We start from the raw sequence: 24,785 nt of genomic DNA, 5'->3' as shown, positions 1-24,785 counted from the left end.
AAGGAAAGAAAGAGACATATCATTTATAGCCCCAGGAGCAGCTATGTGGGATAGAAAGGGAGGAAAGATAATCATGTGCCAAAGCATCAGTATGAGTCCATAGCTTTTGGGCAGAGTAATACATTTTATCTCCCAATCTCATTTTTGAAAAGAAACCATTAGTCCTTTCAGAATCAGGACTGATAGATTAGAGATAAAATGGCTATTCATGGAAACTGTTTTAGCATTGGTAACTGCTCACTTTTTCTGATTTTTGTCCTCCAGAAATTTCCATTAAATCACTGGACAACTTCATAACTTAATTTATCATTGATATTTACTGATTAAATATACATATTGCTTACTGTTGTCATTATAAGACATCACAGAAAGAGACAGCGAAGGTAGCAATTTTATACTCTGGCCATTTTTATTTCTTTGGGCAAAACTTCAAGAAGAATCTCATTAAAGGATGCCAAGAAAACAAAACAAAGCAAAACAAGCTGTTTGAAGATTACACAATCAAAAAGCTGAGAAATTTTGCTCTTGGTCATGTATTCTAACACTGTCAGAATACCAGACATTTGAAGTAAACCCCCAAATTATGTTCCTTCTTTCTCTTGATCTTTGAAATGCAATGCTTCCCTGGGTGAATAAACTCATACATTTCACAACAGTGTATCACATCTTCCCTGATGATATTGCTTTCTAACTTGTGTCTCAGCAATTTTAAAGATTTAAAATCTTAATCTTTAAAAAGTTTTGTACAAAGCAGTTGTTAACTTCAAAGAACATGCACGAAAATGCGCAGGTCATGAGGGCAATGCTATCCCAGGAAATTCATAGGCAAGTCAGCACAGATAATACAGCTTGTACTCAGAAGCAAAACCCTACTGCAATGACAACTTAATGTCCATGCTGTTTAAAAATAACACCTTCTGGAGCAGACTAGATACACACATACTGTTGCGGCTGACAGATTCCGGTACAAGTTATCTGAGTGTTGAGCACTCAGGTTGTGCCTTTGGAGGGAAACTTATCTATACCACTTCAAAGTAAAGCCCAGGAACCACAAATATAGAACACAGGACTCAGTCAGGACCATAACAGGAAAACAAAATTAAACAGAGTGAAATAAATAATAAATCAAAATCATGTTTTATTATTAGGTCTGACCTTTTGTAGACTTGTAATTAAAAGAAAGGTTTGTGGAGCTGAAGAGTTCTGTAACAGGTGTTCATTCATTTTAGGCTGTGTGAGGTCTTGCAGTTACCTTTATCAACCATCTACGACTGAGAGATGACCTATTAAAATTAGCCATTTTGGAAGCACAAATTTTTATGCACCTTTACAACATGTCCGTTGCCAACAACTTGAGCACACTGCAAATCAGGCAGAGTGGATGAAGGAGTTGTCTGGATTGGACTATTCTGCTGGTTGGGTTTCTGTTCAGGTAAGCCTGCTGCTTTTCTTCTTTGCGCTGCAATCTGAGACAAAACATTATCTGCACTGCCACCTAAATAAAAAAAAAGAAAAAATTGAAATAAAAAGAGTCAAGGAAACCACCATTTTAAAATGTTTGTGAATTCTCAATTCCCTTCACTACTCACTTCCTTTTAAAAACTGACTGGATGTAGTAAGAGAGAGAGAATTGTAAAGTTTAGACCTATTCAGCAGCTTTCACAAAAGAGAACAAAAAACAATCAGAGGAGAAGAGAGAAGCCAGGTTTGTCTATGTACACAAAAAAAAGCTGACTTTCATACTCTCAGATACACATTTCATGAGCTGCTTCACCATATTGTCTTTACAGCTGCCAGATACAATGCTTGCAGCTTTTATTTTAATTAAAAGCTGATTTTTCTTTTAAACAAAAAGCAAGCAACATGGGTTAAGAGACAGATCTATGAAATGTATGTTGCAATAGATCCATCATTCACCTCATCCATTCTGGGTGGACTCAACAATATCAAAATACTTTTTCTGAGACAGGGACTAACCTATGAGACTTCTGCAAGGGATGTGAGGCTTTTCTTCCCTTAGGTAGGTGTACACAGTCCAATCCAACAAAAATTTACACAGCAGTTTTGTTTACGTGGCAGTAGGAGCCCTCATCATGACAAACAGTATTTTTTTAGCTGAACCAGATACAAATGACTTTCTTATTAAAACAGGTACCTGATCTGTTATGCAGCTCTCCTCCATGCCTGTTAATTCCCGCAATGTTGTTGGATCCACCAGAAGAATGGGGAGAATGGTTGAAGTTGTTGGAATTTGAAGGAGATGCAGGTCTTCTTGCAAATGCTGGCAATTTGACTGGTCTAGTACCTTTGCTAACAGATGTCTGGAAAACATAAAGAAAATAATTTTCATCTTTCTTGATTAAGCAAAATAAAGATCAAACTTCAACTGCTATTTTATTTATTTTAAATTCTGAAACTTCCAGTGAAGAACAGGGATTATCAGAAATAATCTTATTTTACATATATACCGAATATGCAGTTATCACAGAATCATAGAATGGTTTAGGTTGGAAGGGACCTTAAAGATCATCTTGGTCCAACCCCCCTGCCATAGACAGGGACATCTCTCACTAGATCAGGTTGCTCAAAGACCCATGCAACCTGGCCTTCAACACTTCAGGAATGGGGCAGCCAGAGCTCATCTGGGCGATCTGTGCCAGTGTCTCACACCCCCACAGTAAAGATTTTTTTCCTAATATCTAATCTAAATTTACCCTCTGAATATGTATATTCAACAACAGAAATGACACCGTAGTAAAGGCATTAATTCTCAACCTTTGGCCAATATAAAATTACTATAAATGAGAGAGATACCTGAGACACAATATACGCAATACTGCAAGGGTGGGGGGAATTGTCATATGTGAAACTTCTTTCCTGCAGAATCCTGGTTTTGACTCTCCCGTCTTACAAAACAGCTACCACCTACTTATCATCCATACCCTTGTTTCTTACTAAGCTGCAACAAGCAACATGAACTTTCTCTCCTCCAGTTGCATTTTAATATCCCTGCATCATTTTATTATTGTTAACTGAGGCACTAATGATCTACCTATAAACTAGCTAAATCCTCTGCCACATCCACATTCTCCAATTCTTTTGATTTTAGACCACTGCCAACCATCTGATATACGGCTCCTGCAACTCAGCTTTTTTGTGTTTCTTACCCTGTTGCTCAAATTACTTCTTCTAACTGATTTACCAAGTTTCGCTCCTTCCCTCACTTTATAGATGGGTGCCAATTATCCACATAATCACCTTTTTTTAGGATGATGAAAACTTACCTTCTTCCTGTGATCTAATACTTCCCCTTAGTCCACACCTAAATTACCTCAACTGGTATTAAGCTAACTTTCACTCAAAGAAAGAAGACAGAAAAAAACCTCCTGAAATGTTTTCATTGTCCCATTTTCTAGAACTGACATGACATACAGTTCTGGACTAATACAATAAACTCTTCTCTACACTTGACTATCAGTCTAAATTCAGGGGAGCAAGCATTTCTCCTTTTCCTCCTCGTAATCATGAAAGTAAACATGGTCAAGTTTGTTTTGATTTGACAAACAAGCCATTTTCTTTTGTGTTTTGTTTTGCGTTTTCACTAGAAACAATGAAGAATCGGACAAGTCCCTTCTACAAAAAATAGGATTTATTCAAACTTTTTTCTTTTTTTACAGTACTTAAGCTTTAAGGCAGTATGCCTTCAAGCCCACCTGATCACTAATTGCTACAAATTTATCTATTACTAAGCTTTCAGAATGTTATGTCTGTGTATTTATGCCTCACTGATATTTCTTTTCTTCCCCCCAGTTGCTAAGAAAATGAGACACTTTATTTTCTTCCGTTCCTAGTCATCTCCCAAATCAGAGCAGTTTCCACCATACTCCAATGACTATAGCTACTTTGGCAACTAAAATATACAGGTGGAACCAGCAGCTACATTAACAGTTTATGTTAGGCCTTGACTTTATTCTGGTTAACAGCAAACAACTCATTTCATACAACACTTTTGTTCCATTTATTTTTCTTCTACAGAGATGTGTATTCTTCCTACACAGCAGAACTTAAGAGGGCGAGCTATTACTGAGACAGTAGGTTTAAAGTAATTTCTAATCAGAAACACAGTGTGGCTTACCACCATGTCAGTATGGCCTGGACATAACACAGTATTTTTGTACATATTTTGTTTGCTTACTATGTCAGAGTTCCCACTGCTGTTAAAATCATGCTTGATAGCTCTCTGTGGCCAGGCTGTTCTCATCTGTTCAGCTTTGCCATCTTTGCCGAGTCGTGTTCGGTCAGAATTCCAAAGCTCAAAACTTGAGGGTGGTAAGAAAGGCGGTATCACTGCTTTCAGTTTATCGCTGGGCAGCCTGGTAAAAGGAGCACTACTTCTCAACTGAGTGAGGGACACAAAGAAAGGGAAAACAAAAAGAGCCTCCTCTTAAGAAAGATTACTGGGAGCTTATGATATAGCTTCAAAATTGTAGGCATTTTTAAACAAAATAAAATGGAAACGAGACACAAAAGTAGTATTTGTGAAGATGTACAACACATAACCAATTCCAGTGGACATTCCAGCACCCATAAGTATGCTCATTAAGTGGCAGAAATTGCCCCTTCATTGGGCTGAATCTTGGTTCAAATTGATGTTAACAGGAATGTTAACAATTAATTTCCAAAGAAATAGAAGAAATAAACAATACAACTGATTTGGCTCCCTGGAGTTCTGTCAGTCACATCAAAAGTAGCTCAATCTTCTTAAAAAAAGAACATAAAGGATAACCAGCCAAATTTAATGACATCTCCAGGGGCTAAGCCATGGGGGAATTTAAAGCTACAGCATAACAAACAAAGTAACAGAATAATACAAATAAACATCCCTAACTAAATATTTCATGGTTGCCTCTACTAATGATTTCTCACTTTTACACTGGTAACATGTTCCATCCATGCCTTCCTCACAACATACTGCATGTCAGCAACTGATCAGCTGTTCTACCTATTCTACTAATTCATTGCTACCGTACAGAGGTATAGGTTAACTTTTTTTAAAAGTCAGTTTTTGTGAACAGCTTCCATACCATACTTCTTATAGTACTTCCTAGTCCAAGAACTACTGATGTATCACAGCCTGTCAGCTCCTGTCTAGTAACTATTAAAAAAATGATAGTTCTCTTTCTTGTGACTTGAATATGAGATTAAAAACAAAAAATTCAAATCATGGGAGCTTCATGACCTGAATGGAGATGAACTCCCCAAGAATACTGTGACATACCATCGTTGTCAATAATTCATCATCCTTTTCTCCTTTTGCAGTGTTTACACCTGAAAAATACATAAATGATGTTTTATTGTTTACACACTCTTACTTCTGTTCTCAAGGATAACTTACTGTTTTCAAACATTCGACAGCTTTACCCTCAGGAAGCACACAGAAATAAGATTTCCAGTGACATGGTATGTACCTAAATTAAATTTAGGCCAATAGTCTTATTTCCCATCACAATCTGGGGGGGGGGGGGGGGAGGGGGTGGCATGGAGACCTCTACAATTTCCGTAGATGCGCTTTACAATTTTGGCTTTTTCAATCTTTCTTTCTTCTGAGAATTATTTATTTGTTTAAATAAATTGGTTTTCATTACGTAAATTAGTTTATCAAAGATACTAGCAGATTTTGAACAACCTGTCTCTACAGTCCAATCTAATAGTGCTTGCTACAGAACAGTAACATGGTTATGTTAGCATTTGCCTGCTTAAATGACACTATGCTCAGCGTTTAGCATGATCAACAATAAAGAGTACATAAAGAGTACAAACATCTTCTTTCCATATATTACAGATACATTACATGCCTTTTCAGTTATATTAAGCTAAATAAAAACAAAATCAATAGAAGTAGTATCATCTTAGCTAGCTCATGACAACTTGCTTCCCACAAGACAATTCTGGCTTTACCACTAGCTTTGTTATTTGTGATCCGAGCTGCAGCAGCATCAAGGTTTCCAGAGGTGCCTATGTCACTCTGTGAAACTGCTTTTATGGTGGAATTTAATGGCGGTTCAGGCTCATCAGGAAAAGGTGCAAACTGATTGGAAGGAAATCCATGGCGCAATGTCTGAGTCAACTTCAGCTTGCGGAATCGATTGGACATCCTGCTCCACCAGGACTAGATTGATAAGAAGACACAACAATTTAGTTCCAGCTAAAAGAAAAAAAGAGGAAAAAAATGCACAATTAAGTAATCCTTACAGCAGTGATAAATCTATTAAGACAGTTTTATTATCAACTACAAAAGCAATGTTAAAGTGGTTTGCAATTATCAACAGAATCCTTCACCATACTTTCTATGTGCAACAGAATTTTTTTTCCTTAATTTTTTATCTGGTAAATGCCTTACAGTGTTTTCCCACACTACCTAAGGTAAATAAAATATTTAGGAGAATTTGAACAGGAAATCTTTACAGCTACATTGCAAATATTTACTCTTCCCATTATCTTCCAATTTCACCACATATTCTTACATACTCCCTGGCATCAAGGAACTGGCATGTGTATTTTCTGCTTTTCAGAGGTGTGCATAGAAGTTTATTTGATCTGCAAGAAGTTTCTCTTTAAGATTTTCAAAATCAGTGGCAAACTGGAAGAGTTCTGATAAACTACCGATCCACAGTCCATACAGTGCTGCTATACAGACAACTCGCTCTGCCAGACTGGAAAGGCTGTAAACTGAAAAGGAGCAAGGCAAGTAAGCATCAGCTGTGATGAGCACTACTGCACTTACAACCTGCAACCACACAGGTATCACATACATGAAAGCTGTTACACAAACAGATCATCTTCGCTCAAAAGAAAATTTATCGAAGTATTCACAAAGTTATACATTTTCATAATCAGACAACGCAAGATGCTTCAAATATTTAGCAGGACATTTCTCTAGAATATATGAAATCTATAGGCTATATTAAGAAGACCTATGCGTCTTGTAAATCAATCAGATTATAAATATCTTCTTTATGAAGCTGCTTCTTCCCTTTCCAGAGCGCTGTAAAAAAAATAACAAAGTTGTGTAAAAGTGATGATACTTCATCAAGGCAGCTTTATGGGATATCCCATCCAGATAATACACTCTCCTCTGTTCTTGGCCATTCCGTCTCAACATACATATTCCCCTTTCTCCTGGCATTTAACATTTTTCAATTGCTTACTGATATGCCTTCCTGACTATCATATGGCAGACACAGTATAAACCGTAAACTTATTCCCTGTAAACCAATCCTTCCAGCAGATGATCATTAAAAAGATTTTAACTCTCCACGGAACATTAGTAATGGACAGACTTCTCAGACATTTGTATCTCTTTGGAGCCGTAACTAAAATATTTACATTACTTTCAACAACAAAGAACTGTTGGAAAAAGGCGAAAGAGACAAATAGTTCCAAGAAAGCAATAAACCCCACACCATTCAGCATTTATTCACCTTCCAAAAAGAACTGAAAGGGGAAAAAAAAATCCATCTAGTTTTAATACACAGTACAATGACCTTACAAAAGAGACAGCTTGCAAAACATGTTTTTTGTTCCCTGAAGCTAGCTTGCTTCTGTAACAAAGATCACTTCTAAGTTCCTGTGATCTTTGTTACTCTTCTTCACAGTGCTTCTGCTTCATTAACATATGCTCACACCACAGACTAACCCAAAATGGAGTAAGTACAGCCACTATGTCACCATATAAAAACAATATTGCTCTGTGGCAAAAAAAAAGAATGATAATGGAGTGGTTCATGTTGCACTCTGGTGTTCCTAGGATGGTGGTCTGAGCTCTGGATTTTCCAGTTTGCTACTGCAGAAAGTTTGGCCTCCCCATATAAGATACCACATCACACAGACAGAAGCTGGAATAAAGGGCTTTAAACTAGACTGAAGCAGCCAAGTAACAAAAATGCATCCGCGGGTAAAAATATTGCCTGTCAAAAGGATAAAATCTAGCAGTGGGAGAAGGCAATAGTATCAAAGAACACAAAAATGGTGTTGCCACTGAAGAAATACCTTAGACATTTGTAACAATGTTAGGAATGAGAGACTAAGGGGAAGAACTGGAAATTTCTTTCAGCAAACAACTTTAATCTAAACCAGAAACTGAACATGATAATTCACACTGCTCTAATTCTGACATTGACAATATAGCTTACTGAAGAAGCACAGAAAGGAAAAGAAAAGAAACAAGTTTTTGCATACGGAAATGATACAACTTTGCTTTCAAGTCCACAAAATGGTGAGTAAAAAAAAAAACATCAACAGTTCCTCTGTGAAACGGGTAAAGAATAAGATCCTGGTTATCCACTACACAATCAGTAGGTAAAAGAGCAAGGTCCTGTGTTATGCATAACTTGCAAATAGAACCAGCACACAACAAAATAAAAAGTCAACTAGTTAATGACAAAAGTGATCAAACAGGAGACACAGAAAAGAGAAGGGTTTTTATAACTTCAAAAGCAGACAACTTGTGATCAGATATTTTAGTATGAATGCCATTAACAGGAGGAAGGTAGGAATATATGTGCATTTGATAAGAAAGTAAGAATATTTAAATGAGCTTACACAAATTAAAACCTGACAAGACTTACTAAAATTACCCTAGAGTAATTATAGACAAAACGATCTCAGAACAAATATAAATTATCTTCAAAATAAGTTAGGATGACAGCAGATGTTACAGGAATCAGGCAAAAGGCAAATACATAATCATCCTTATCCAAAAGGGGAAAACCTGAAGATTTACTGATCACAAAGCTTGACTGCGAAGGACATAACTGAACATACTAAGTATGTCATCACAGATAAGAGCTGGCACCAGAATAAACTGCACCAAATCAATCCCTCTCTGACAGAGTAACTGGTCAAGTGGGCAGAAGGGAGGAAAAGCTGTAACATAGCTTGACTTCAACAAAGCTTTTATCGCTATTTCGTGTAACATTCAAACAACTGAGCAAAATATGGCTCAAGTAAAATTAATATAGGGAAAGCATCATAGCAAAAAAAACCCTATCATATTAGGAGACAAGAATCTGATCTCAAACTGAGAGGACGGACTTTGTGGAAGACATCTATCTGGACAGTTTTGTAAGCACCTTAGATACTCTAATTTTAAGCACTAACAAAATAGCATCATTCTCTCAGGTGGGGTCAAGCTGACATGTAAGAAGAAATCAAGTGTACAAATACAGAAAAGGAAATAAGCAGCAAAGCAGCTGTACTGAAGAAAAAGACAGCTGTAACATATCACAAACTGAATATAGATACAGTGTCTCACTGCTACAAAAAAGGTAAATTTTACAGAAAACAACATAAAATTCACAACTATGCAAGTTGTTTATGTATGCTACTATGTTATACTGAGACCCTAGTTGGAACCCCATGACTCATTTTGGCTCCGTCACCTTGATAGATAAGACAAATCAGAAATAGTAGGAAACTTAGGGAAAATAACCTGCAAATAAAGAAATTTGAATTATTTTTGCTTAGACTGGAGAAAAAAAGAAAAGCTATTGAAGAGACTATGATAATTCTATAAGTATACAGTTCTTACAAAATTGAAGGTGGCCACTGAGAAAGAATCAATCAACTTAATATGCAGCAAGAGACATACAGATAAGATCAGGGCAAAAAAAAACCCTGACCACAGGAAACAACAAGCAGCGGAACTGGGTGCTGACGGAGATCATGATAAGGAAGAGAGAACGGAAACTTCCCTCAAGGATATTCTTGGCATGTTGATTCTGTTCTCCTGTGTAAAGGCAGGTGAGTCTCCTGAGTTCCCTTTCATTTTTACATTTCCACAATTCTGCAGACCACATATTCTGTCATTTGCACCAATATGGACACAGAATTTATGTACTGGCTGAGTCACCCTAACCATCTCTGGTTTACAGTCCTAACCCAGCATAGAGCAGCTGTCCACACAGAAGCAGGGAGGAACCAGGAGAGGTCCCTCACTGCAGCACTCTCTCCACATGCTGGTCCAAAGAGAGGTGAGTTTGATCATAGAATAGTTTGGGTGGGAAAGAACCTTAAGATCATCCATTTCCAACCCCCCTGCCATGGGCAGGGACAACTTGCCCCAGGTGACATCCCCCAAGGCTCTGTCCAACCTGGCCTCGAAAACTGCCAGGGATGGAGCTTTTACCACTTCTTTGGGCAACCTGTCCCCAGAAAAGTGTTGTCAACAAGGAATTCAGAACACACACACACAAAAAAGTTACACATTAGATCCAAAGTACTTCTTTGAAATTACTTTCTCTGCTTCATACATTACAGGAAACAATGCACTGGTTATTTATTAAGAATGAATATATTTACCTTTAGACCTCCTTTGTCATCTGGCAATATTGGGACATTTAAGGACTGCCTACTTCTGGAACAAGGCAAAGATGATCTGTTGTTCAGTTTATTTTTGTCTTTGCCTGCTTGCATGCATGCTGATGCCAGTAACCGTACAAGCTCTGTGTCTGAAAGAAAACAAATTAAAATAACATTTAGTCTGTTTTGCTTTCCCAAATTATGACTGACACACTGACACTTTTCCTATAAATCCCCATATAATTTGCAATTGATCTATCTCTCAAATACAAAGCAGCTGAATCCCCAAAGCCTTCTTTCTCAAGCTACATTTCCCACACCTTCTCCCCACACAGTGGGCTGCAGTCTTAACATCACCTCTGTAAAGGTATTTATAAATATAAATTAGCATGCTATTCAGTCAGAATCAGTCATGTGTAACCAAGCGAACTGCCTCCTGTCACACTTCATAGAAGTTAAGAATGATATTGTGATGCTCCCTTTTCTCACCTGACACAGAAGAGAGTAGAGAAAAACAAATATTCTTTCTTCAAGCGTAGGTTGCAGAAAAGAAGCTTGAAATTAAATCCCAAAGAGAAAGGAGATGTTCAGCCTGGACAATGAAGGGACTGAAAAGACATGGTAACACAAAAGGAGAACAAAAAAGAACACAAGAAAGGAAGAGGAAGAAAAAAGAATGAGCATGAGATAAGGATAGGAAAGCAAAAAAACATTCTGTAAATCTGTATTTTATACAGAATCATAGAATAGTTAGGGTTGGAAAGGACCTTAAGATTGTGTAATTACAACTCCCCTGCCATGGGCACGGACACCTCATCCTAGACCATGTAAGTCAGGCAGTACTTTCAGAAGGGCAGACAGAACTGACTTATAGATAAATACTGACAGGTAACAAGACAAACTCCTCTGTCACACAAGAAATTACAAATAATCCACTGTATTTATTTTCTAAAATTTCATACTATTAATAATTTACTTTGACAAAGAAAAGGTACCTGCTAGTAACCAAAACCACCATAATGAGTAAATAGAGAGGAAACATTAATTCCATAGACAGCACTGGCTTTTGGCTTCAGATAAAGCAATTCAGGTACCAGGCAAGGTTAACAATAACAAATCACATAGGCTAAACAAATTATTTAGGCTAAACAAACTACAACAAAACCTAAATTAGTTTCATTAAGTTTCCCCAAGACATGCTGCCTTTTTCCAAAGCACTACCATAAAAACAGCCTGAACCCTGAAGTGTGATTTATTCTCAGACTTTAGAGAGCTAGCGGGAGGTTCAGCCAGGAGTTCACTGTTTTTGTTCTGATTGCACTCTCTTTGTTCTGTCCCTTTACTGCTGTTTACCCAGTTGAAATTTCTAGCTCCAGTTCATAGCTCTGTGCTAATGACACTACAGAATACCTGGGCCACTACAGTCAAATGCCACTAAACTGGCTCTGGTGACACAAACATCACATTTTGGAGCATCTTCAAAAGCAAAGGCAAGAGGAATGCATGAAGCCCATAAATGTGTACACTCATCTAACCCATTAACTGAAACCCACCATTTTCAGGCAGTATCCTTTCTTGGTCCAGTCCAGCCCAGTCCTCAGAGGATACTCCTAGCAACTTTAACATATACTCTAGATTGGAAGGGATGTTTATCTGTTTATGTTGTATGTTTTCTCAGTGCTCTTTGAAATAACATACCTGGATCATTAAGGAGCATTATTAGGTCAAACGCTGTGTATCCATTTTTGGCACGAAGATTGACATCAGCTCCTTGATTTAACAAACACTTGACAACATTTTTGTTTCTTTAAGGGAAGAAAAAAGGCATTGCTCGTATTAAAAACAGAACAAAATAAAACACTAATACTCCATTTTCATCCTTTTATATCATTGCTCCTCAATTAGAAATCTGTTCTACCTTTCCTACAGCTAACCAAGTCTAAAATTTGTTCACAAGCTCTTCAAAAGCTCCCATGATTCCTTTATCAATCACTGTTTACTCACTCTGAATTATACTAATCAACATGCAGAAAGTCAGCCTAAAAACCCTAATCTGAATAGTCAGTTTAAGATGACCTTTCAGAACTGACTCTGGAATTTGTTGCCAAACACCTTCCCAAGGAAATGAGATGAAAAGACAAAGTACAGTCCAGTAGTCATCATACACCATCACTAATACTTCAACACAACTTCATATTCAGAACAGATGAGAAATTGCATATAGAAAAGCCAAACTGACTGAAGATAATTTACAAACTCCAAACAGTTAATTAGTACTTTAGTTTTTTGAGGTGTTTAAAATACAAAACCAATCAGCATTAAATGTAACCAACACAAATATGTTCCTACAAAGGCTCATAAAAGCTAGTTGCATGAATTCACCATCCTGTTCCCATTAGCCCCTCTCCCTTCTCAAACACCTGAATAAATAAGCAGGACTTGCTTTGTGAATTAAAAACAATACTGTAATTCAGCCTCCAAAACACCTCTTGAGCAGAGACTGACCTTGTATAAAAACAAATTCTGACATGCACAAGCAACACAGAGCAAAAAATGTTCTTAAGTAGCAACAGGTGACTGCAAATTCTAATGCTAAAGCTGACAAAGAGATCTCAACTTGTCTACTTCATTTCATACTATAAAGACTGATTGATATAATAGGGAAGGGTAATTTTATAACACAGCCCTCCAGGAAACTGTGAAAGGCAGTATATGAACACAGACAGCACTCAGCTGCACTCTGTTCTTCCACAGACAAGAGGAGTGCCCAAGTACCAGCAAGGGGACATGACAGCATGACCTGGCTGCTTCTACTCTAAGTGTGTGCTGGGGTAGCTGCTGCTGAACAAAATCACTGCACCAGGAAAACAGATTTTCAGGCACTTCCCATTAAATGCCTCTCGCTACTACAGCTACTGCATTAGAGAGGAAGCAGAGAATCTCATCTTAATGTAGGTCCCACGAACTACATCAGAAAATTTGCACAAAGCAGTGACAACCTGACCTCCTATTTTCCCCTCTGTTGCACTTTCATAGTCAAGTAAGATCTGATGTCTAAATATAAATGCTGGACCAGAATATCTGCATTTGTACAATTAATGTGAGCGTTAACCAGCAGTGAAGTGAATCTTCACCTTGCTGAGGGCCTCGTCTACAGCAATGGAGAAAAGTTCCTAAACTGAATATCCTGTATTTAGATAGTGTCAAATATATGACAGAGATCACATCTGAAGAACCAGGCCAATTTCTGGGGTCTGACTCTTAAGTGCCTACCTGCATTTATAAAGTAGCTTTAGAGAAGTTGGCAATCAGCTGTCCAGTGGGTGCAATTCTGAAAACACCATGAAAACTAAAGACTGAACAGGGGAACATATGAAGGGTTTTAAGACTGGAAAATATGGCATATAAAAGGGTCATTGCTTTAAAGTTTCACAACTTGATGTAAGCCTATAACCCTGGCAGGGGGTGATACTCTCTTACAAAAGACTAAAAAAAATCAAAGGATGGAAACTGAAATCTGCACTAAAGCTCCTAGTGCCTGCCTGGAGCACTATGTTCCCAGCACTTACTGACCAAGCTTCAAGTTCCCAGATGTGCCACTCATTCCAAAATCCAAATGGCATTGAAGTCTGCTCTGAAAAGCAGAGGCCAGTGCAAGAGTCATGGAAAACTGAGGTCGTAAGTCTCTCAAAGTCTTTTAAAACCTTTCTGCTTCCAGAGTCAGTATCAAAAAGATTTCATTCTTCCTACATCCCGACAGAACAAACTTTTTTACTGCTGGACCCAAAGAAAGCGTATCTCTTACCCATGGTATGTGGCCTGCATAAGTGCTGTCCAACCATGAATATTATCCTGTTTGTCAATATCAGCATTTTTCTCAACAAGGAGCTGAACAAGGGGCAGCTGTCCAGTTACAGCTGCAATCATTAATGGAGATGCACCGTCAACATTAGTAATATTGACCTGACTTGGGTCTTCATCAACAATCTCTTTAACCAGCTGAAAATTTCCTGCAAGACAGTGATAGAACAATCTACATGAGCAACAGAGTTTAATTCAGCTTAGCCACAGAATTAAAATGTATTTTGATATGCAGATATTGGTCTACATTTAATGGAATTAAAACAGAAAAAATAAAGTACTAGAGCAATTGTAACACTAAAGCTAAGTATTTCTACTGATCTTTGGTCCCAGCTATTCAGCCTATCTTCCTTACATAAAAGGGTGGCATAAGCATGAGGTGTTGTTTTCTCTCATTTTCCCTACCTGTACCCTTGCAGTACAATTCCATCACTAGAATCATTTTCTGAAATGAACTAAGGCTGTAAAAACTGAAGGGTACCTCACATGTGAAGCCACAAGTAGGAAATATTTCTGTAAAATTGTTGTAAGATGGCGTGGTGCAAGGGAAACTGACGATGCTGAGACACCATGATTTGTCCTTCAGCAGGACAAAGATCCCTGTTCCAGGGAAAACATGATACTGAACATATTTTAACCATTTTTTTTCCAAACCTTAATAAAAGTAGGAACATGAACCTTTTAAAAATTTAAGAGACAGTCAGGGTTAACTTAAGCAGAGAGCTCAAGCTCACGCACCTCCCCTACTTTTTTATGACATGTGGCAGGCAAAATCAGGGAAGAAGTCAAGGGGAAAAAAAAGATCTCTGTGACTGAATACCTACCATGGTAGGAACAGAGGCAAGAAGCAGCAAATCATCAACTGCCATGCAAACAGAAACATTCTCACCTTTTAAAAAACCTTCACATGGTAAATGGCTTCATGACATAGGCTGCCTTCAACTCAATCACAGGCATTAACATTTGCCTTGGAAAGCCAGCCAAAACCCCAAACTGCAGGTTACTTGCATGCATTCACTAAAAACTAACACCCACCTGCACCGCCCAGCTAATTTCTTGGAACAGGAAAGATAGAAAAGCACAAAACTACTTTTTCATGTCCCAGTTTAGCAAAAAACAGCAGGTGGTTTTCTTAACACAGACCTGCATCATAGACTTTGTTAAACAGAAACCCTGGAAACTACACAGACTCCAGAATTGACTTTGAACTTTGGCATGGACAATTCCTAACCTATCATGTTGGGGTTTTTAACACTGCTGCCATCAATAGCCAAGTATTTCAGAAAAAAAAAAAAACAAACCCTAAAGGAGTATGCTGACCTGGGGTGCTGATGTGGCACCCCTCCAAGACTCCTGACCCAGCATCAACATTTATAAATCTCAAACTAGAAGTCACAGGGGTAGAAAAAGGGCAGCTGAACTATAAAATCTGACAGACCTGAGATTTTTTGGTAGCTTATATATGAAGAGATGACATGTAAGAGAGAGCTTCCAGTACTGCTAGCTATCACCTCTTTCTTCTCCTCTATTATGTCTGCTCATTCCCATTCTGGTAGCCTGAAAAGCCATGAAGTTCCTCAGGTGACTTATGATGGTTAATTGAAAACCAACTGTTACCAACTGTTGTACCAAACCTAGGATGAGATCTGAACATTAAGGCCAGGCTTGACCATTTAGATCACACCTCTAGCTTTTAATAGGAATGCAGCGACAATAGAACCTGGAAAATAATTGTTGATTTAATGATGCATCACGGAAATCCGTTTGGACAGATGCTCAGGAAAAAATTACATTTTCCTTCACAAAACCAAAACAAAACAAAAAACACTTCCCCCCCCCCCCCCCCCCCCCCCCAAAAAAAAAAAACCCACACAAAAAACAACCACTCGTTTACAAATAGTAATAAAAAAAGATTGAAAAATCCATCAGAAACTGTGAAAGCTGCTAACTCAGAACTCTCCAGGTTGCAGTTCCCAGTTGAAAGCAAGAAGGTGAACGATACCAAAGGCTTCATGATTATGTCAGGAGTGGACTGGGTACATGGACCAAAAAAAATGAATGCAAGGTAGTTGTGCTTAACTCTACTTATTCCATACGCACATACCAAAGTCAGGAGAGTTAGAGCCAGCTTTCAGTGTGTTATGATCAGACTTTCTATGCCACAGACATAGAAAGCACAGTACCAGTAAGGATTATTAGGTCCACTGCATCTGCAAGGCTGTATTACCTATGTTTCCTTGTTGCCTGGGCATCCTTAAGTCCCAAGCAAGTACAGGCTGACTGGAGAAAAAAGCCCCCACTTAGGTCTCATGGGACACTTCTCATCACTTCACTGAATATAAAATTTAATCTCACATGGGAATAACATCTTCCAGTATTATTAAAGAAAAAAAAAAGCTCCATCAGGAATTTTATTACTATTTCTTTCTAACTGCCTATATTGCTAGGACTGCCAGCAACAGGCAAAATATTCTATCATAGAATCACTGAATCATAGAATAGTTAAGTGTTGGAAAGGACCTTAAGATCATCTAGTTCCAAACCAGCTGAAAACTTTCAAATGGCAAAACACCAACAGTAAGAGCAGGAACAGGTTCAAAAATTGAATCTCTCTAACCTGCCAAAGAGATTGCAAAGAGTTTTCTGACCTGTGACATTATCAGGAACCAGATCAGAAAATTAATAGTTTTGTTTCCCATGCTAAAGCCATCACATAGCAAGCCTCAGGCGGAACACTTCATTTCAGCACCTTTTCCTATGCTGGAAGATCCAGGAAAATAGGTAACCACAAAGCAGCTTGCCATCCACTAAGGGTACATCCATCAGAGCCTGGATCAAATTTAAATCAACAGGATGGCACTGGCTCTGTCTGCCCCAGAGCAGTTTTACCAGTTGTGTGCTCAGGAAAGTCATTCTTACTCATGAGAGAACAGGCAATATCCAAGACACTTATTCTTTTCTTGAAACAACTTTAAAGAGCAATTACAATGCTCATACAGAGTAGAGGCCAGCATATATTTTGCATCAGTTAGCACTTTTGTGTTTATACTTCAGGTTTATGAGGAGGAAAAAGAAAAAGCATATTAAAGGTAGCATGGTCTTCGAACTACTAGAACTACTACATCACACCATTTTGGTACGAAGGGCGTAGTCAGAAGCTCATTAAGATTTTCTTTCTCCTATTGGAATGTGAAGAAAAATAAACTACAGAAACAAATGTATTTTTAATTTTAAAAACAAAACAAGGGAAAAACCAAAGTCACATGTAAAAACAGAGCACGTTTTGGTTTCCCATGTTAACAGACATGCTCTGAAGTTACAAGAACCAGACATGGTGGAAGAATCCTGTCAGCACTTACCCAATTTCAAAGCATGAAAGACATCAGGTTGCCTCTTTTCAGTATCTGGAATAAATAGAAGCATTTCTGTTAGCAATCATTTAAAAAGACAAGAAAAAAATATTTATTAAAGTTTTGATAGCAAAAACTGTTTAAAAAACCATAGTACTATAAAACGTAAGGTTAGATATGCATTTAATAAGAACAATGAAAGCACTGATAACCTTTTTATTCTTTGGAGAAGAATGAGTGACCTATATGGTTCTCTGTGCAGAGCTAAAGCTACAAACTGTAATAAAGCATCAGTATAGGCTTTTTCCTTACAACCTCCATTCTCCATCAGGAAACTGTATTTGGAAACTTTTCTGTTTCCTGCCTGGAAGACTAAAATATCAATTAAAAACCCACAGTATAGTTCTGTGGTCTGGTATAATCCTCTGTACAACAGCAAACACTCAAATAGTTCAGGATTATTTTGAAAGGTGACTCAAAAGGAGTTTTACAAGCAGTCCCATTTTTATTTCCTCTTGAGGACTGCCAGGTTAATTTATGAAGGTCACAAAAATAATACTGATGATTTAACTACACAGCTTACTGTTTGTCCATTAATAGGTACCTTTCAGCTCCCAGATCACAATCCCCATAAGAAGAACTCCAATTATTACAAATTTTAGTATTTTGAGTGAAGGACCATTCCTTTGACATGCCTTCAAAGTGCTTTGAAACTGCTGACACTAAGATAAAAACAGTGACATATTTTGCACCTTCCACTTTTCCACAAGACAGAAAAATATATTCTCCTCCATCTTCCAAACCATTACTGACACTACAGAATCACTGGGGTAAAAAGACTTTAAGGAAAACAAGATGTTGGAGAGATTTCCCGAGCCAAATTCTGCCATTTTTATGGTAATAAAAGCAAAGGCTAATTTTCATAGCTTGACTTCAAAGGAAGTAATTTGAAAATGCTGAACAAATGTAATTGCTGGAAAGCCCCTCAAAAAAAAATGAAAAATTCTTAAGGTGGAGAAAGAGAATGGTGGGTCCTGCATTTCCTCCTGTTTCAGAAACTGCACTCATTTGAGCTCAGAAGGAACTTCTTATGAGCTCACCATTGGAAATCAGATTTCAAAAGACTAGTTTAGCAAAGGACCAGACGCCATACATCGCATGTGAAAAGCCTGGAAGAGAGGCAGCCTCAGGAGCAGGAGACCATGAGGACATGCCAGAAGGAAGAACTGCCATTCAGGTAAACCAAAGCAAGGACAGGAGCAGAACTCAGTCAACAACCATACTATTTCAGGTAATTCTTAATTTGCTACTGAAAAGAGCCCTGATAAATGAGCTGCTTTCTTTTGGGAGGCAATTCATGCTATTTACGGCAATGGATCAGAAGACAAGTTCCTTTTTTGCTGCCTTCCATACGAGAGAAAGGATCTTTTTTATTTCCCAAGATATAGAAGACTTCAGTGCTAGAATGCAGAAATCTGTGTGGAAGCTCAACGTTTTTCACTTCCAACTCTGCCCCAATTACCTACTATCCTTCAGCAAAGGTGACAGGAATACTCACTCATCTGCTTTAAAGCAAGCCCACTCTCCTAGCTTAAACAGACGTCTCCAATATTTGAAGTCTTGTGACTACAGAAGACTTTCAAGACTCATCAGGCCAACTCTGCATGCATACAGATTCTGTACGTCCAAATGCCCGGGTAAGGCATAAAGCACTGCACTAGTGAATCCCAGAGGTGTCTTATTCCCTCTGTGTACTGCAATCAATTGATGTCTATTCCTCAGAGACTGTTCATCAGCAAACTTCTACAGTCAGCCAGCTCTGGCTGGCAGCACAGCTATGAAAGCCCTAGCTCCAATTTAACCTGAGTCAACATCTGACTAAGTTAACACCTTCTCTAAAGCAGAAATAAATGTCAGATTTTTAACTTTCTTCTTAAAAGTACAAGGGAAGCTTGACCTGCAGGAATGACAGCAAATGTACAGAAAAATGTCCACACAGCAGTGTAATAGTGAAATAATTAGGCAAGATTTAAATAAGCCTATCTTTCGTAAGTGGCAGAGAGCTTAGAGGGGACTATCCTACTCTACAGGCTTTTTGCCACCATGGCTAGATGGGTGCTAGCACCTGGAAAAGGTTCTTTCTAGGCCTACCCACATCCTTAGATTTTATAGTAAGTACTCCATAGCTAAAAAATCCAGATGCCACTCTTCCAAACCTTCTTGTTAAGCACCTCCCAACACTGGTCTGCATCATAAAGCATAAATACCTTGAAAAGTGTCCCCAACAGCCACATACAGAAAAAGGTCTCAATCTCTGAAATCACTTATTGACACTTAGATTTCCAACACAATGTCCAAACTAAACTATCTGATTTCAGCAACAGATTTAATGCATTTCTGCTAACATAAACTCCTGGAGAAAGAAAGAGAAGCAAATCCACAATACTTTAACAACACTAACATATGGTATTCATAACATTATGTTATTGAACCAGCTAGAAAGAAACGATAATTTTGAAAGATAGCTGCAATAAGTAAAAAATGTCTAAAAACTAAATTCATTAACATTTTAAACAGACAGGTGACAGCAAGTAGGTTAAGCCTACTACTAAGCAAAAATCCTAGAATTTACATACAAAAAAAACTGTTAACTGAGCACAAGGGTTTTTTTTTAGTAATTGGAAATAATTGGTAAAGACACACAATATACTATTCTGTCCTTCTGGTTGACTGTATGAAAATAGATATACCACTTAAGACTGAATGAAAAATATTGTAGCTTTAGGTTTGCTCACACCTTCCTTAGCCTTCACATCCCCTAGTATAAGGTATTACCTCTCTCTACAAAATCCTGGATTTCTTACCCCCTTCCACGCTCATGGCTAAAGTTACATGAACACTGCATATTCTTTAATCACATTGTGACAAAAATGTTTCTTTAGCAGTTCTCATATCATTCACTGCACATAACAAATACATTACAGGGCAAAACTAAAAACCATAAAAGCAGCATTTCTTAACTTCATTTTAATTGAGATTTGCACTGAAATAATATTATTTTAAACCTAGTTTTGTACATACATGAACAGTGTGCATGCCTGCCTCTGTGTGCGCGCACACATATCCAGGCTGGACAGTCTTGGGCAACATGGTCTAGTGCAAGGTGTCCCTGCCAGTGGCAGGGAGGTTGAAGCTACATGATCTTAAGGTCCTGTCCAACCCTAACTATTTAATGAATCTATGATTCTAAGTCTGAAGGGAGAAGGTTGGTAATAAATTATATGAAACCTTGAAGTTAACTAAGTATTACCCTCTCCTGCAAGGAACAGAAAAGTAAGGGACATGACAACTTGCTATTCATCCACATTAATACTTTGTTTTCTTAGAATACACAATCCACTATTAAAGCACTTTGGGGAGGTTTCATAGAGAGTGGTAGAAAAAAAAGCATTAGGTTAACCTCATCTGGTTTTCTGCATGTCACAGGTCTTGTATGTGACACTCAGTGAAGACAATTCAATTATGAATTTGACCAAGGCATTTAACCTTGACTGTCAGAGATTGAACACTAAGATTCACCACAAAACATAGTGTCTTATTTCCCATTCAAATTCTTCTAGCTTTACAGTTTTGCTGGGTTTTTTTTGGCTCCCATAAAAGCCCTCCAGTATTGGACTTCCTGTTCTTAATGTGAAGACTTTAATAATCACTCCTCTTAACCACCTCCTCATGAAACTAGACAGATTGACCTTTTTAAGTCTCTCTTCACAAGGCAGGTTTTCTAGCTTCAGATCTTCTAGGTTGTCTTTAATTCAGCAATACCCTTTCTTTGACATTCTGTTTTTTATGCCCACTCTTTAGTGCCACTTCAAGCAGGCCTTTGTAATTTTCTTCCTCAATAAGCACCTGGATCATGTGTTTTAGAAAAAAAAAAAAACAAACCAAAAACGCATTTAAAACATCTAAACATTTTAAAATTTTTCATGTGATTTTTATTGCAGGACAGAAATTTTGTCATGCAAAGGTAATCTGCTGAAGTTGGGCATTTCTGCCTCACCCAAGGCAGGTGTACCTACTCCAACATTTTCAAAAGAGTCTAATTACAAGAAAACATACACACAAAATAACCTCTTTAATTTCTAAACGTGCAATCAAAACTTCAAGAAAATGAAACAAAAAACTAACATTCCTTACCTGCCTGGGGTCTGATTGTTGTGAGAGACTCCAGGTAGTCCTTCATGTCTTTGTGTTTTAAGCCAACAGAGATTTCAAAAGGTGTTTTATGTAGCACATTCAGGTGATCAGGATTGGCACCCTTCTCCATGAGCTGCTGTGCCAAGCTCACCTTTCCACTAACAGCTGCCAGCATTAGAGGACTCCAGCCCATAGTCTTCACAGTGTAATTACAATCAGCTCCCCAGTCTAGTAACAGATGTACCACTGCCTCATGTCCATGCTGAGCAGCTGCCATCAGTGGAGTGATGTCAGGAAAGTCTTCTCTGCTGCTGTTAAGTACACTTGTGCTAAAATGATCATAATTGTCTACATAAGCTCCAGATTCCAGCAGCAATTTCACCATGCTGACGTGGCCGCCTCTGGAAGCCATTGTAAGGACACTGGCTCCTAACTTATTCTGTGCATTGAGATCGGCACCATTCTCCAGCAAGATGTGAGCAACGCTTAGATGTCCAAACCTTGAGAGAAAGAGACAAAGGGAAGAATTAACACCTCAGATGGCAGAAGCTTCTCAAAGAAAACTGACATATTCTGAACACAGAAAACTGTTACCAAATTGGCCTATTGACTAATAGGCTATGTGGGATCATACACACATCACTGAATGTTACAGTGGCTACCTTACTGGAGGGGACCAATCAACAGCTCAGGACTTGAAAACTAAACCATTTCACATGAACCAGTGACCATACTCATAAACCAGGCACTTATTTAAAAGAATGTTCTGCTCAAAGCAGCAACGTGCTAGCCTCATTTTCAACTGCATGACACCAACATGTGACCTCTATAAACTACAGTCAAATAATACTCTTATTTCCAGCATCACATTCAAGAATCAAAGCCAGTTTGTCTGCAGAGATCTTAACTAAGTACAGTAATTACTGCTGAATGAGTTAAAGCTTCAGAGTCAATGCTGAACAAAAAAATTGTTTTATAAACTCAATACCCAATCTTTTGGGCTTGCATCATTCCTTGCTTTCTAGTTGTGAAGCCCCAGAATGGCAGAAGTCTCAAAGAAGACAGGCATGTGCCCATGAAGCTTAGAGAACACAGGCAGCGGCCACTGCAGTTGTAGAGTGAGCTGAACTTCTCCACACAAAGGGGACCAGAGGGTGGTCCTTGATCTAGAGAAACTGCTCAATCAGCAGAGTGGGACAAGTGGCTGCATGAATGGCATTCCCCAAAATGATCAATAGAAAGTATTATCCTCCTGAGTCAGCCAGACCAAGCTAGCATGGGAGAAGCACCTACACAGCTCAGCCCAACACAACAAATGGGATTTTAAAGAGAGCAAGGCTTAAGCTGGCTTCCAGTCACATATTCCTCTCTCATAAATGGGGACACCCAGCATCATGATGCTGGTGACCATACAGACTGGTAAGGGGCATGCCATTTGTCCTGTGGTTCAAATGCGTGTTGCAGCTGCTATGTTAGGCTTGTGTTACAATTTCAGGAGATTGCTGTATCACTAGGCTGAATTAAAATCCTGGGTAACATTAAATATCTTCCAATAAGGAAACTTGGTATTAAAGCATTAAACCCTCTTTATGTGGAATATCTAACAGTACTTGGTCAGGGTACTGAACTCTGGTTTCACCGGTAATGCAGCTTTGATAACATTTGATTATCGGAGGCGCTGGTAGTTTTGTCAGTAAGCAAAGGCAATCATGCAAGCCATACAACCAACCAGCTAGCTAACTGTGAGAAAATGGAAACCCCTGACTATCCTCAGCCGAGAAATTCCACATGTTAATAAACATAATACGTTCACAAAACACGTACTTCATGCTCTTGCTAACGATATCAGGCATTACTATATACTTGTGCAGCGTGTAACACAATCAAACGCTGATCCTGAAAGCAACCTTTGTACACTGCAGTAAAGCAAATGTTAGTTGAGGAAATCCCGAAGAATGCTACTAACCACTAACAGTAGACATGAGACCAGAACTCCCTGGTTTCCCTTCAGAAAGTACACAGTTGCAGAAGAAAGCCTCCAGGGCCTGTCCCTAGGTCTATCCTGGTAGGCTTCACTGAGTCACCTCAGTAGAGCCTGCAACCCCTGTACACACAATTAATTTTATGCATATATGCTAACTCCTGTCCAACTTCAACAGGACGAGCCTCAGCCAGAAAATTAAATGTATGCATGAAACCTGCCTTTGTACAAAGGCTATGTCTTCTTTTTGGTTATCCATTAAAAAGAAAAAAGGAACGTGCTTTCACTTCATGCTTTCTCCACAGATTTCAGTGATACCTACACTACCTTTCAAATGTCAGCAAGTCACTTCTTTGAAACAGTGAGAGAATTATAGTGATTTGAGCGTGTTGTTTTTAGAGAATGAGCGTACGGTTTTCATTAAGGGAAAAAATAAATCTAAGAATGTTTCTGCAATTTCAACCCCCCCCCTTTTTTTTTTAACCTTCATAAAATAACAAAATTGTTGAACCTTGTCTTGTTCTTACTGGGAAACCAGCTGTGTGACTCATTCTTCAGGAACTTTCCGTGGGCTTTAATTGAAAAGAGAAACGTTGACTTTGAAACAGACTCTTTTCTTCCAAGTATTTATGAAACAAAAAAAAAATGAAATAAAAACTAACAAAACCCAACCAAAACCAAAAAGCATTTCTCCTCTCAATTATTACAAGAAATGACTGCCCTCCAACTTCAGTAAACACACCTTGTAAACCCAAGGGGTGCTTGTATATGTAAAAATAAACACAAACACCAGTATTAGCAATATGGGTGTTGCAATATGGGTCTCCCACAACATAAGCATAAAGCATGGCATCACTGATGCAGAAAACCCAGTTTCACCATTAAAACCCTCAGCAATGATTTTCCACATCATCCAGCGAACCACTTAGGAAAACACGGAAAAGCAGAGTGCAACAAATTTGCTTCAGTATAGGTTATGTCAAAGGCGACTTTTCAATGGGTAGGTAAGATGCACACACAAAATTTAAAGGTAAAAAAAA

At 38.3% G+C, this 24,785-nt stretch overlaps 1 protein-coding gene across 2 annotated transcripts in view; it reads right to left on the bottom strand.

The window, feature by feature from the left end:
* The window catches only part of ANKS6 (ankyrin repeat and sterile alpha motif domain containing 6), a 35,886-nt gene that overhangs the window by 9,701 nt on the left and 1,400 nt on the right, over positions 1-24,785 (bottom strand). The window contains exons 2-11 of one of the 2 annotated variants that reach the window (XM_062608977.1): positions 21,765-22,264; positions 17,580-17,624; positions 14,165-14,369; positions 12,058-12,164; positions 10,360-10,508; positions 5,959-6,169; positions 5,279-5,328; positions 4,196-4,399; positions 2,156-2,321; positions 1,326-1,495 (exon numbers count right to left, since the gene is read on the bottom strand). In XM_062608977.1, the coding sequence (XP_062464961.1) occupies positions 1,326-1,495; positions 2,156-2,321; positions 4,196-4,399; positions 5,279-5,328; positions 5,959-6,169; positions 10,360-10,508; positions 12,058-12,164; positions 14,165-14,369; positions 17,580-17,624; positions 21,765-22,264 (1,807 nt within the window). The remainder of the gene's footprint in view (positions 1-1,325; positions 1,496-2,155; positions 2,322-4,195; positions 4,400-5,278; positions 5,329-5,958; positions 6,170-10,359; positions 10,509-12,057; positions 12,165-14,164; positions 14,370-17,579; positions 17,625-21,764; positions 22,265-24,785) is intronic. The other variant, XM_062608978.1, reaches the window with a different exon arrangement.

Source organism: Pezoporus occidentalis, unplaced genomic scaffold (genome assembly GCF_034315485.1).
Source record: "Pezoporus occidentalis ecotype Australia unplaced genomic scaffold, CSIRO_AGI_Poc_V1 ctg132, whole genome shotgun sequence".
NCBI classification, from domain to species: Eukaryota; Metazoa; Chordata; class Aves; order Psittaciformes; family Psittacidae; genus Pezoporus; species Pezoporus occidentalis.
Note: the sequence above shows the minus strand (reverse complement) of the source record. Positions and strands in the feature narration are given on the sequence as shown.